The sequence below is a fragment of the Mus caroli genome, unplaced genomic scaffold, assembly GCF_978045245.1.
Source record: "Mus caroli unplaced genomic scaffold, Mus_caroli_1 scaffold_7, whole genome shotgun sequence".
NCBI lineage: Eukaryota > Metazoa > Chordata > Mammalia > Rodentia > Muridae > Mus > Mus caroli.
This window is the reverse complement of record NW_028227262.1, coordinates 65377763-65393036: the sequence shown is the minus strand read 5'-3', so window position 1 is coordinate 65393036 and position 15274 is coordinate 65377763. Positions and strand designations below refer to the sequence as shown.

The window sequence follows — 15274 nt, the reverse complement described above, 5'->3', positions numbered from 1 at the left end:
TCTATGGCTGCTGTCCTTGGTCCTGAACAAGAGCTGACGTCCTGGTTCTCTTTGAAGGTGATTAGACTTGGCAGTGTAGCAATGTGTGGAGTTGGTTGGTAACCATGTTTAGGAAATCTAATGTCTGAGACTTGCAGGATAGTGTTGTTTGCATCTGTTAAATGGTTGTGAGCATCAATTGTAATTAAGTCTGGTTTTGATTTCAATGCAAATCCCAGCATTGCATTCCTATGTGTTACTTAATCTCTTAGTGTAAAACTATGCATATTTCTGGGACTTGTGAGAACTAAACGACTAAATTCATGTAAAATGCTTAGGACAGCAACTACAACATGGACATTTTCTCTAAAGTTAATCATTGTTACCTATGTATTTTGTCTGTATTCTCAACAATTGAAAGAACAACAACAAAAACCCTAACTGGTTTTGTTACCATGTTATATTGTGTATTATAAGGAGTCCCATGGTCCACCACCTCCTTGTTAAAGACTTTGTAATTAGATTCCTGGTGACACATTTTTTTCTTTACCAGAAACAACTGTTCAATAACAGAAATATAAGTATAGCTTAATTGCCATGTGGAATCTAGTAGATGTGAAGGCTGATTCCAAGGAAGAATGTGTCTTTCAAAAATGGGTCTAAATAAAACTTTAAAGTTACAGTTCTTTCATGTCTGATCACACACATAGTGAGTGTGTGTTTATTTCTAAGAATCTTAATGCCTTCGTCTTTTTTTTCAGTATAAAAGCACAAAATAAATCCTCAGTCTTTTTCAAGATTATGTAAAAGGACTTGTGAATTACATCTCAGCACCTAGGACAGCACCCAGTACAGCTCGGCAATGTTCATGAACTCTGGCTTGAGGTTTGGGGTTTGTGTTCTGGATTCAGAAAAGAAGAGAAAGTTTTAGAGGAAATTTTAAATCTTTGTAAGCCCTTACTCTAAAAGTATATGCAATGCAAAATGGTATCATGGCTTGATTTCAAAATGTTTTACTCTGGCTGTAGAACCCACTGCATGAAGCAGTTTGAGTTAAAATGATCTAATATTTGTGTTTTAACTTTCAGCTTTGTGTTATTCTTGGAAAATTTCGCACCACTTGTGAATTCCTTGAGCCTGGGCATTGCAAACCCACTTCTGTTGGGCCCATCTCCTTTGCACTTTGCTCAGATTAAGACTCAGTTGGCGCTTCAGCAGCTGAATGCCGTTGCCTCCCATGGTTCAACACCACCTTATACTTTTTTAAATCAGGCATTCTTGAAAGTAGCCATGTCGAGACCCAGGTTTAATCCTCGAGGGACCTTTCCACTTCAAAGGCCACGAGCACCTAATCCTCCTGGGATGAGGCCTCCAGGACCATTTGTGAGGCCTGGCTCTATGGGTCTTCCAAGATTTTACCCAGCAGGGAGAGCCCGTGGAATTCCACACAGATTTCCTGGCCACGGATCTTATCAGAACATGGGACCACAAAGAATGAATGTTCAGGTAACTCAACACCGAACTGATCCAAGATTAACCAAAGAAAAATTGGATTTTCCTGAAGCACAACAGAAGAAGGGGAAGCCTCATGGTAGCCGGTGGGATGATGAGTCTCATATAACTCCACCGGAAGAAGTGAAACAGAGCTCTGTAACCCAGGTTACAGAGCAAAGTCCTAAAGTACAGAGCCGCTACACAAAAGAGAGTGCTTCAAGTATTTTAGCAAGTTTTGGATTATCAAATGAAGATCTAGAAGAACTTAGCCGCTATCCTGATGAACAGCTAACTCCTGAAAATATGCCATTAATATTGAGGGATATAAGAATGCGAAAAATGAGCCGCCGATTACCTAATTTACCTTCTCACAGCAGAAATAAGGAAACACTTAGTAATGAAACAGTTTCAAGTAATGTGATTGATTATGGGCATGCAAGCAAATATGGTTATACAGAAGATCCACTTGAAGTACGTATTTATGATCCTGAAATTCCAACTGATGAAGTAAAGAATGAATTTCAGCCTCAGCAGAGCATTTCTGCAACTGTTTCAACTCCAAATGTGATATGTAATTCTGTGTTTCCTGGTGAAGATGTGTTTCGTCCGATGGACTTCCCTGGTGAGTCCTCCAGTCAGTCTTTTTTCCCAGTTGAGAGTGGAACCAAGATGTCAGGCTTACACATTTCAGGACAGTCAGTCCTTGAACCTGTAAAATCCATCAGCCAGTCTATTAGCCAAACAGTTAGCCAGACAACGAGCCAGTCTCTGAATCCTCCATCTATGAACCAGCCATCCTTTACATTTGAATTAAATTCAGTTTTACGCCAACAAGAGAAGTCTGTGATCAGTTCAGCTGATGCACTTGGTGGACCTAGAGGAAGTAAGAATTACCAATCAGAGGCTGACTTGCCTATTCGGTCTCCCTTTGGGATTGTGAAAGCTTCATGGCTACCAAAGTTTACAGAAGCTGGTGCCCAGAAAATGAAGAGACTGCCAACCCCTTCTATGATGAATGATTATTATGCAGCATCTCCAAGAATATTTCCACATTTGTGTTCTCTGTGTAACGTAGAATGTAGTCATTTGAAGGTGAGTGTTTTTTAAAAGATTGCTGTACAATGATGCTCAGTGCCCAGGTTTTCTCTAAATTCTGTTATGTGTGCTGCTGTTAACAAAGCGTTAGCAAAGTGCAACCACAGCACCTACTTGTAATCGTAAGTAACCTTAAGTACTGAGATGAGCGTTTGGGTTTCTACATCCTGTTACTTGGCATACTGTATAGTTTGCCTTTATTTTGAACTTAAGTTATTCCATTTATATAGCATCTAATTTTTCTAATGAATTGTGTACTCATAACACTGCTACATGGGAAAGTATGTTTAAGATTTATTAGGATAAAAATATAAAACTCATTTGTAACATACTTTTAAGGACAATATATCTTCTAGCCCCGTGCATACCTGTGCTAAAGATCTTAATGTTGCTTTAAGTGTTTTCTGATTTTTGTATGGACCAGTAATTTTTTTTAGTGTTTCTTGAGAAGGCGCTTTTAAAATAATTTCATAATAGAATGATTCAGGATATAAAGATGATTATGATTATGGAACCAGCCATGAGCTCAGAAAATAGAGTAAAATGCTGGAAATTCAGAGAGAAACATCCAAAATATATGTTTAAGGTATCTTTGTGGTTCGCGTAGACAGAAGGAGAAATTTGCACAGATGCCGAGGAATGGTATTATGTAGTGTATGCTGTTTGATAATAACTATTGGTAAATTTGAGCAGGAACTACCACATTCCCCCTTTTTAACATACGTGTATAGGAACCACTGATTCTTTTGTTTACTAATGTAGTTTTTAGGTAAGAATGGTAGGGAGGAGGGAACGTACCTTAAGAAGCTTTAATTTCAAGCTTTAGCCTGGAATTGGCTGGGTAGCTTGAAGAGGTAGGTTTACTTATGTGTAGGTTTTTAGTTCTTTTGTTATTTTTTTTTCTCTGCAAATACTGCCACTTTATTGTCTTTGTATTCATTTATCAGTTTTCAGTCAGTGATCTAAAACCTGAATTGGTTGCTTTTGTCTTCAGGTTAACTTTAGCAAAAGAAAACATCATTCTGGGCTGGGAGTGTATTCAGGGGTAGAGCACATGTTTAACACATACCAAGCCCTGGGTTCAATCAGAAAGCAGCAATCTATCCATAGAAAATTATGCTGGATTTTAGTACAGTAGTAGTTGCCTTATTCCATCAAAGAGAATAGATGTCATTTGTTACTCAGAAAAAAATCTCAGAATAATTTATTCATAGAGTTTGTAATCTGTAGGTAGCTCTGGACAGAGTATTGGATGCTCTTCGCTATTGTAATTGGGCATACCACTAACTCTCCCATTTATTTTGAACTGTTAATCAGTCTTAATGAGTTGAAGAAAATACATCTTAAAGAACTTGCATTTTTTTTTTTTGTATTGTAGAAAATACACTATTTTTAGTATATTTACTGATTTAGATTTGTGCGTGATTGTTCAGTAGATGCTGGTGCAGACAGAAGTAAAGAACTATAAAATTTAATTGTTTTGTAAAACAGTTTATACAGTCTCATCAAGGGAAAAAAAATACCCGCATACCTGAAAGTTAGAAACAAATAGTTCGGTGATATTTAGCCATTTGTGCATGCCACAGGGGAAAGATTTATTATTTCTACATTGATTTTAGATTTGTAGTGGTCAGTCTGCATTACAGTACCTATAGATTAGCTAGCAATTTGTGATGAAAAAGAAAAACTAAGTATACTCTTATATTTTATAAGACGTTATAAGACTCTTATAGCCTAGTTAGATAAGACTGAGAGGGTGATAGTTATCAGCTGTACTAAGTTTGTTTGGAACAGAATGACCTGGTAGGGAGGTATTTATAGAATAGTTTGAGGACAGTTTTAAATGATGAGAAGGGTTAAATATGCCTATTTAAAGAGGAAGTGGCATTCCAGATGGGAACAGCAGCATTCAGAGAGGCAAAGGTTCTTAGAAGGAGAAGGCTTATGGTAGGACACAGTGAAGAACTTACTAGAAAGACCTTGAAAAGCTGTTATCAATTTAGATTTCACATGGAAGATATTGGAGAACTAATTAAATTCTTTGGTATGTGAAGTGACACATTGAAAATGTTTCAGGGAGATTTCAGTGTAGATGAATAGGAAGAAGGGAGATGGGGTAGGCTAGTTAACTGGAAGTTTCCCTAGATATCAAGTCTAAGGTGGAGAATCCTGCATTAACAAGATAGAATAAAATTTTGAGAGCAGAGAAAGATCATTTAGTCATTAAAAAACACCTCTTTTAGATTGTGGAGATGGCTCAATGAATAAAAGCACTTCCCACACAAGTGTGAGGACCTGAGCTCAGATCTTCAGGGTCCATGTCAAAACTCAACAGTCTGAATATTTGCAGCAATCCTAGTACTCATATTGGGAGATGGGTAGATAGAGACCAGAAAACTCTTCAGAAGCTTGCAGGCTAGCTAGCCTGGTGTATGCAATGACAAAACCACATGGACTCTTTCTCAAGGTGGAAGGTGAGGACTGACCTCCAAGGTTGTCTCTTACTACCATAAGTTTGCCATAGCTTGTCTTGTATACTGTGAGTTAACATACATTGTACATATATGCACATGCTTTGCTCCTGGTCTTTATAATCAGCATAACAGATTGGGGCTCATCTAACTAAAGAATTCCTCATGGATTGATGGACAATGCTAGCATGTGAATGTGGATTTAGATGTACAAGTTGCTTCTTGTTTCCATGATATATTTTATTGCCTTGTGTATGTATGTATTTGTGACATTAGAAATATATAGCCAGTAATTGTGAATTTCTAATTTCAGGCTTTTTCCTACCAAGTAAATCCTACAATCTTTGCTTCTGATATATAATTTGAAAATGCAATAATAGCATGTAGAATGCATTTTCTCACAAACTGAAGTTCAGGTTTTAAAGGAGTTTGCCTTGATTTCTTGTAACCTTCTGATTGAAATAACTTGATTCAAGAAAATCCCCCTATTTATATACTTATTTATATATTTTGTATGTATGTCAGTGTGGCCACATGTGTCCATAGTGAGTCTGTGGAGGTCACAATATTGTGAGAGTCTGGCTGTCTCCTTTCATCATGTGGGTCCAGATTGGGATTGAACTCTGGCAACATCGGAAACAACTTTTTTTTTTTTTAAGCTAGTCAGAGGAGGGTAAAAAACAAGCTTTGGTAGAAGTCAGTGTTGTCATAGTTTGATTTGGAGCCAGCCCAAGTTCTTGGACCATCCTTGTTTCTCAGGTCATTCTTTTTCCTATAGAAGCAGTGCTGCTTTTGAGCAGGTATCTGGATACTGTCATCATGAAGCCTAGAAATTGGGGTTACATAGTTATATTTACTAAGCTTTGGGTTATCAAGAAGGATGCCTGTTGAAAGTCAGTGTGCATGTGTGAATTGAATTAGAGAAAGCAGGGCAGTGACCACCTTCAGCTTACACAGGTATCATAAAGAAGCATATTTGTTATCATTTCTTTGTATGTGTTTCAAGCGAAGCTCAAAATCAGATTTGGGGGTGTAATCTGGATTTAAAAATGTTGGCAACTATTCAAATAAAAGATTTTATGGTACAAATAAATCATGCCTAATTTCCTGCCTGCCAGTGTGTCTATTTGGTAAAAAAAAAAAACGATACCTCATTTATATCAAAGACATGGGTTGGGCACTGCTGTGGACTCTTGATTGCTGGTTTCTTTTAGCTTTCTGTTTGTAGCAATGATGAGGGTAGCAGACATTTTGTTTTCACAGTGTACAATTAATCTAGGAAGTTTAATGAAATCCTTTAGTTTGCTAAAACTTATATACACTGTTGAAAGTAACTTGACTTTCAGGTAGTTCTTGCCAAGGTAGAATTTAGAATTAAAGTCAACTGTAGTTTAATTGTGGAGGCTTTGTTTTTAGGGATGATAAGAAGTAAAGTATTTTTGAAGTGGAAATAAGAAGTTTTTCTCAGAAGGTTTTAAAACACAGAGCTGTTTAGTGAGGGTCGGTTTTTGTCTTTTTATTTTCCTTCCCAGCTACTGGAGGAAACAATCAAATACTGAGTAATAAACTGGATGGTTTGAACTAATTAACAGATTGTTTCACCTTGGAGATTATTATAGTAAAAACTGTATTGTCTGCCCTCTCTTTTAATCAAATACATCTTCTAGGAGCTAATTATTGTTACACATTGTAATTTTAAGACACTTATTTTTAAACAGTGTATAAGAAAGCATTTTTTTTTGTTAATTATAAAGCTGTATATATGTAAGGGGTAGCATGCCTTTGAAATGGTGTTATTTTCCTTTAAATCTTGAAAATAGATTTGATAAGTGGTAGGTTTTACTATTTTACTAATCATTTCCCCCAATATAATGAGTATTTTGTTTGGAGTGCCACTAGCCTTTTAGCTCATGTGTTTGGTGGTTAGTGTCATTTGCCTGACCTTAGAGAAGGAAGCCACTGGACTACTTGAAAAAAAATTCGTTGTTTTTTTTTTTTTTTTTTTTTTTAAGTGTTTTTATATTTGAGGTGTTATTTTTTTTTAATTTATGCTTTTCTTCAAGTCTAAATATATGTGCATTTCAAAATGAATGTTTTGATTCTTGATTCAAGAAATATTTATGCTAAATATTTTTTTAAATGGAATTAATATCGTATGGGGTTAAATGTATTTGTTTGGAGGACTTTAATTTTTGTTTGTATAAATTCTGTTATATCTAAGTGCTATTTCTGATTAGATTTGTAAATTTCTCAAATATTCTTTGTTATTTAAAAAAGCCTAATTGATTTGTCTGCTTGAAGATTGTTTTAATTCAGCCTTCTTTTTTACAACAGGACTGGATTCAACATCAAAATACCTCCACCCACATTGAGAGCTGTCGGCAGCTACGGCAACAGTAAGAATAGTTTCTTCCCTTCTTTACAAGCGTGATAATATGTTAGATACTTTAAAGCTATTGCTTATTTAAAATAATAATCTTAGAAAACTATATTTAGTTTTCCAAAAGGAGAGTTTCATGTGATCTTTCACTGACTCCTTCCTAACTTATTAATCTCTAGTAGGTAATTATAGACTTTTTAAAATTGATTTTTTTTTTTTTTGTCTCATTTGCCATTTCTAGAATGGTTGAGAACAGATAGCATTCTTTTCTATTATCTTGGGCCATTTCTCAAAGGTTGCATAATTAAAAACTAACTCAGACCATATGCTAGTATTTAATTTCCATTATAAAGACTTTCTCTGTCTTAGGACCTGTTTTTAGAATGAAGCTTTTTAAAAAAAGATTTATTATATCTAAGTACACTGTAGCTGTCTTTAGATACACCAGAAGAGGGTGTCAGATCTCATTACGGATGGTTGTGAGCCACCAGGTGGTTGCTGAGATTTGAACTCAGGATCTTCAGAAGAGCAGTCAGTGCTCTTAACCGCTGAGCTATCTCTCCAGCCCCTTATTTATTTATTTTAAGTATATGAGTACACTGTAGCTGTACAGATGGTTGTAAGCCTTTATGTAGTTGTTAGGAATTGAATTTAGGACCTCTGCTCACTCCGGTCAAACCTGCTCGGTCCCTGCTCTCTTCAACCCAAAGATTTATTTTTATAAATCAGTACACTGTTGCTGTCTTCAGATGCACCAGAAGAGGGTGTTAGATCTCATTACAGGTGCTTGCTAGGATTTTAACTCAGAACCTTCAGAAGAACAATCAGTGCTCTTACCTGTTGAGCCTGCCCAGAATTTATAATCCTCTTTCCCTTTGAATAACAGTTAAATTGTTTCCCTAACATCGTTAAATAGTTCTAGTCACCAGCCTGATATTCTCATGGATTTTGAGATTATTCAGGACTTTTTGAGTAAAAAGTCATAAACCTAACTCAAAATACAGTAAACTCTGTTGAAAAAAATTTAGATTGTTTACTAATTTTAGGTGTATGAGTGTTTTGTCTGCATATCTGTTTATGCCACCACAAGCATTCCCGGTTACTTCAGAGGTCAAAAAAATGTCAAATCCCCCTGAAACTGGAGCTGTGGGTGGTTGTGAGCCACTATGTGGATGCTGACACCTGAACCCAAGGCATCTGTAAGAGCAACAAGTGCCCTTAACCACTAGTTAGCTCTCCAGCATCCACAGTTATTCTTAGAGGAAGAGAATTAGTCCCTCTGACTGGGAAGTTGTAGAGAGTAGCTCTAGTTGCAAGAACAGCTGAATTTTAAGTCAAACAAAAATAAGTGTAAAGAATACTTCCATTTCTTGGCCTTGCTCTGGTCTTAAGAAAACTTATCTGCATAGTAGATAGTTCCTGTAGTTTTTGGACTCTAGTGAACTATAGAGCTGGTAATTTCAGGAGCTGGTCTGTGTTTTGGTTTGAATTTTTTGTTTGTTTGTTTGGACCAGGGTCTCTTTGTAGTCCAGGTAGCCTTGAACTTCCTGCCTCAGCCCTTTAAATTCTGGAATTATATGCCCCACTTCCCCTTTTCCCCTTGTTTTCTTTTTTCTCAGTAACTTGTTTAAAGACCCATTGTCTTTGTCTAGACTTGTTTTATAGTGGCTTTAGTAGTAAGATACACAGCTTTTGTTGCATGTGCCCACTATTCCTGCTTTGAGAGTAAGAGAACCCCTTCATGAATCATGTGGACTTTAAGAGTAGAGGCTTGAACCCTTTAATCAACAGCACTTAGGAGGCACAGGCAGTTGGATCTTTATGAGTTCAAACTCACCCATAGAGGGAGTTCCAGGACAGAAACCCCGTCTCAGCCCTCCCCAAGACCCTCCCTGCCCCCCTCCCCCCAAAAAAGAAAAAGAAGTAATTTATTGCTAGAATTGAATATGCCTTTCTATCACTCTAAACAGAGAATCAATCCCTCCTAAGGAGTGAGTTACCTGCTGTAATAGTTATTAATGCTAATACCATGATCTAGTTACATGAAATGCTGTTAATTTACAAGAACAAATAACATGTGTGTGCATTTAATTTTCCCATCTCTCCTCCCCATGCATATCCCCTTTAAAGTGTTTTGTATAGAGAGCTTTTCCCTTGTGTACATAGGACCTTGATTTTTCAACTGCTTTTCAAGCTTTCCTCTTTTAATGCTTTATCCCACTCTATATTATTCAGGTTGTGTTCTCCTGTAATGTTTTTTCATGGTTTCTCCTCCACTGCAAAATATTTACCAAGTTAAATATTTTTAATTATCACCTTTATTCTTTGTTCTCCTAAGCTGCATTGAGTTCTATATACTATATGTATATACTATATGTAGTTCACATTGATACATGCTTAGTATTTTTAGTCTTTAAGGCTTATGTTTTCTTCCTCTGTCTTTTTTAGCTTTTTCTGGGTTATATAGAACAAGGAGTAGCTGAGGGAAAAAAAAGTCACATTGTGCCATAATTTTATTATTAAACACAGATATACTGTATCATATGCTAGATATACTGACTGCTTTATAATATATGCTTGATTTAGTCTTATCATTACCCATGATACATAAACATGCTTATTGCTGATTTCATCCAAATGAGGAAATGGAGGCACAGGGAGACAGTTTCCCCACTATTATAATACTCATTAATATAATATTTAATGAGTTTATATAGCTCATGCCCCTTTGTTCTTTTTTTTTCTTTAGTTTTTTTTATACATTTAAAAAAAAAGATTTATTTATTTATTTCATGTATGTGAGTACACTGTTGCTGTCTTCAGACAACCAGAAGAGGGCATCAGATCCCATTATAAATGGTTAGTGGGACTTGAACTCATGACCTCGGGAAGAGCAATCAGTGCTCTTAACCACAGAGCCATCTCTCCAGACCACTCTTTAGTATTTTAATATGAAAAAATTTCAAGTCACAGAGAAGTTGGTATGAAATACTATATTAAATTTTTTCATTTTCACTAGTTGTTAACATTTAGCTAGCTCATTTATTCAAATTTTATGTTTGTCTTCTAAGAATAAGGAAGATTTTTCATAGCCACAGCACACCACGTTAAGAACATTAACACTAACTCCACAGTACCTTCTAATACACAAGCCTGATTCAGAGCCTTCCAGTTGCTTGTAGAAGTCCTTTTGTAACTGTTATTGACAGCACCCATCTGTACCCCCAATCCTAGATTCTGCCAAAATTCATAATCTGGAAAGACTTCCCTCCCTCTTCGTGTCCTTCCCTGGCGCTTTCACAACGTTGACCCTTTTTTTTTTTTAAATGTGTGGCGATTGTCTTTTGAATGTCTCATATTCTCTACTTTTGTGTTGTTCATTAATAAGTTAAGGTTGACTGTTTTTGTCACAAATATTTCATAGATGATACATATGCTTAGCTTGTTGTTAGTCATCAACTAGTTTGTTTGTTTGTTTGTTTGTTTGTTTGTTTGGTGGGGGTGAGACTTAGACCTATTACTGACTTTCTAGGGATGTGGAAAAGCAGATATGCAACTTATTTCATTTTTTTTTGAATGGTAGGCAGGTAAGGGAAAAGGAAATTCAGAGTGTTGTTGGGTTAGCTTTTTCACAACATCTGAAGCATACAGATACAGCAACAACAAGAAAATGCATTACCTTTTCCAAAGATTTTGACTTGATTTACTTTTTTGAAAGATAATTTGTTGATCATCCGTCACTTATTATTTTTTGTGCAAGTTATAACCTGATTCCTGGGTCCTTCCTAATTTGCTTCTTCTAAGGTTCTTAACCTGTAGGCTGAAAACATTGGAAAACACAGATATTTACATAAATGCATAACAGTAGCAAAATTGCAGTTATGAAGTGACAATACATTTTTATGGTTGGGTTCACCACAACATAAGTAATTGTATTAAACAGTCACAGCATTAGGAAGATTGAAAATCACTGTTTTAAAGGAATCTTTCTAGGTTGTCTCCTTTTTTTTTTTTTTTTTTTAAGATTTATTTATTTATTATATGTAAGTACACTGTAGCTGTCTTCAGACACTCCAGAAGAGGGAGTCAGATCTTGTTACAGATGGTTGTTAGCCACCATGTGGTTGCTGGGATTTGAACTCTGGACCTTTGGAAGAGCAGTCGGGTGCTCTTACCCACTGAGCCATCTCACCAGCCCGGTTGTCTCCTTTTTATTGTCTCTGTTATTTCTGTGCTACAGCAACCGGTACCTGGAGTAGGACCATTTGGGGTTTGCCTCTGGGTTCTACTTTTGTTCTATCATGTGAGCATAAAGTCCAGGCCTACTAATATACTCCTCTCCTCTCCTCTCCTCTCCTCTCCTCTCCTCTCCTCTCCTCTCCTCTCCTCTCCTCTCCTCTCCTCTCCTTTCATTCTTTCCTTTATTCTTTCTTTCATTTGAGACGGGTTCTCTTTATGTAACCCTGGTTGATCTGGAACTTATTTATGTAAACTAGATGGTCTTGAACCCATAAAGATAATGTCTATCTACCTCTACAATGCCAAGATCAAGTTTTTAAAGAGCTTCCTAAAATGCTGTCTTTTCTTTCAATTCCTCTTTCTTACATAAATTTTTCCAAGTTCTGCTGGATATAACTTAAAGAGTTTGATATAATACTGTGTTCTGGGTGTTTCAACAGAAAGTATAAAAATTGTATGTCCTCTGGAGCTTTGTTTTTAAGTTATGTACATGAATATGTGCCAGTACATGGATATGTGCATATGAATATAAGTACCTATGAGGCCAGAAACGCAGCTCCTCCTGAAACTAGATACGGGTGCTCCTCTTCAAGAGAATGCCTTTTGGGTTGGAGACTTGGCTCAGTGGTTAAGAGCACAGACTACTACTCTTCTAGAGGTCCTGAGTTTGATTCCCAGCAACCACATGGTGGCTAACAACCATCTGTAATGGGATCTGATGCCCTCTTCTGGTGTGTCTGAAGACAGCTATAGTGTAGTCATATGCATAAAATAATAAATAAGTCTTTAAAAAAGGAGAGAGAATGCCTTTTTAACCTTACCAAGCCTTCCTCTATCTACAGTTTTATAAAAATCGGTGAGATTCTTTTTCTTTATTCTCTCTCACTCTCCCCGCCTACCCCCCTCCCCTGTCTTTTTCTGTGTGTATAGGCTTCTATTGGCCACAGGTCAGTGTTGGATGCTTTGATCTTAGAGCTTTCCACCTACTTTCTTGAGACAGGATTTTTCTCAGTGACCTGCTGGTCATAATTAGACTGAATGGCTAGTGAGCCCAAGTCATTGGCATGTCTCTACCTCCACCACATTGAGATTACAAGCACACAGCTTGTAGTGCTCAACTTTTTACATGAGTTTAGAGCTCAAATTCTGGTCTCCTGTCTTGTGCAGCAAGTTCTTTACAGACTAAGCTATCTTCTCAGCCTGTATCTCACATGACACATAGTTTAGTCGGTCTCTGACTTACCATGTAGATCAGTGGTTCTCAACCTTCCTAATGCTGCTACTTTTCAATATAGTTACTCATGGTGTGGTGACTGCAACCATAAAATTATTTTTGTTGCTACTTTATAACTAATTTTGCTACTGTTATGAGTTGTAATGTAAATATCTGGTAAATGACCCCTGTAAAAGGGTTACTTGACCTCCCAAAGGGGTTAAGACCCACAAGTTGGGAAAGGCTGATGGTAGATGAAGATCTTGAACCCTCAGTTCTCTTGTTTCTACCCTCCACATGCTTGGAAAGCAGGTATGCACCGCCATGCCTATCATCTATCTTTGCTACTTTCTGTTTACTGCTACCTAGACTTAATTTTTTTTTTTTTTTTTTTTTTTGGTTTTTTCGAGACAGGGTTTCTCTGTGTAGCCCTGGCTGTCCTGGCACTCACTTTGTAGACCAGGCTGGCCTCGAACTCAGAAATCCGCCTGCCTCTGCCTCCCGAGTGCTGGGATTAAAGGCGTGCGCCACCACGCCCGGCTAGACTTAATATTTTATACCATGAAACAATTTTGTTTATATTATTTATTTGACTTTTAAAAAAGTTGAGGTCTTGGTGAATATTTTTCTGCTATATCTACTAGCATATATATATATATATATATATATATATATATATATATACCTTTATTATATAGTAGATTAGTTATAAAAATATTGTCCTCAAGAAGTATATTTCACTGTCTTAAATCATATATAAACTTAAGTTTGAGCAGTCTTGACACGTTTCAGATAAAGATTAATTGGAGCTTATTATTTTTTGAGCTGTCATTAATAGTGTTTATTTTTCAAATAGATACCCTGATTGGAATCCTGAGATCCTCCCATCCAGAAGGTAAGTTCTCCCCCCCCCCCCCCTCCCAATATAGCCCTGAGGTCCTGGAACTCACTCTATAGACCAGGCTGGCCTCAAACTCAGAAATCCGCCTGCCTCTGCCTCCCAAGTGCTAGGATTAAAGATGAGTGCCACCACTGCCAGGCCAGGAGGTAATATTATTAATAGTATTAATTATTACATCTTTTTTTCCATTTAAAAGTAAGCAATACATTTTTTAAAAGTTATTTTTTGGAATTTTCCTGTTTTTATTGTGTTTTGTTTTATTTTGTTTTGTTTTGTTGTAGACAGAGTCTGGCTTGCCTGGAACTCTATATAGAACAGGCTAGTCTTGAACTCAGATCCATCTACTTCTTCCTTGCAAATGCAGGATTAAAGACATACACTACTACACTACACTATTGTGTTTATTTTTAAACAGTTGGAAAATCCAAAAATTGATAGTTACTCTACCTTAAATGCACTTTCTACTATGGGTTTTACTTTCTTTTATTCTTAATATTTTGTTGTGATCCTATTACCATTTTGTGTTTGTGGGAGCTTAATTATAAACACCTCAAATGCTCATAGTTGTCTTATTTAGTTCTGAGTTCCTTTAGGGTCTATATAGATATGTTCAGAAGTCGGTGAAATACGTTTGGATGGCATAGTCTCTCAGGGAAAATTTGTTCAAAAACAGTTTCTATAAATAATTCCTAATTTATTTATATAACTTAAAATAGTTGCAAAATAACTGATACAGAGGAAAAAAATCTAAGAAGGTTAAAATAATGTAAATTAGAAAGGAAAAGGTTCTAAGCAAACTGAAGGTTCATTCAACTGTTTGGATTGCTTTTTCTGTGCTCATAACAGTGGATGCATTTCCATTCATTCATTCATTCATTCATTCATTCATTCATTCATTCTGTGTGTGTGTTTGTTTGTTCATGTATGATATGTATATACATGCCCATGTGCCATGGTGCTTGTGGATGTCAGAGGACAACTTTCCAGAGTTGGTTTTCTCTTGTAGCCTTAAGGGGTCTGATGATCGAACTCAGGTTATCAGGTTTACTTGCAAGCACCTCTGTACACCTTGCTGTTTTGCCAGCCTAGTAGATTGTTTTAAATAAACTACCATGGAGCCAGACATGGTGGCTAACACCTGTAATCCAGCATTTAGGAGACTGAGATTGAGGATTGTTACAAGTTCAGAGTTATCCTGGGCTACATAGTGAGAGCTTTGCTCTGAAACAAAAGCAAGTACAATGAAAGGTCTGGGGACATTGCCCAGTGGTTAAGAGTCCTTAAGTGCTCTTTTATAGAGGGCACAAGTTCAGTTCCTAGCATCTACATGGGGTAGTTTACAACAATGTATAATTCCAGCTCTGAAGGATCTGATACCTCCATGGGAACCTGGACACACACTCAGGCAATGGCATAAACACTCAAAAATAATAAAAATAAGTGTTTGTTTAAAAAATTATTTCTGTCATTTCATATAGTTTAAATCTACATTAAATTGCTGA

General features: G+C 36.5%; 1 protein-coding gene across 11 annotated transcripts in view; it reads left to right on the top strand.

The window, feature by feature from the left end:
• The window catches only part of Znf638 (zinc finger protein 638), a 121452-nt gene that overhangs the window by 61221 nt on the left and 44957 nt on the right, over positions 1–15274 (top strand). For all 11 annotated transcript variants that reach the window (XM_085840495.1, XM_085840489.1, XM_085840487.1 and 8 more), the window contains exons 2-4: positions 1068–2565; positions 7374–7435; positions 13728–13766. In XM_085840495.1, coding sequence (XP_085696621.1) covers positions 1068–2565; positions 7374–7435; positions 13728–13766 — 1599 coding nt within the window. The remainder of the gene's footprint in view (positions 1–1067; positions 2566–7373; positions 7436–13727; positions 13767–15274) is intronic.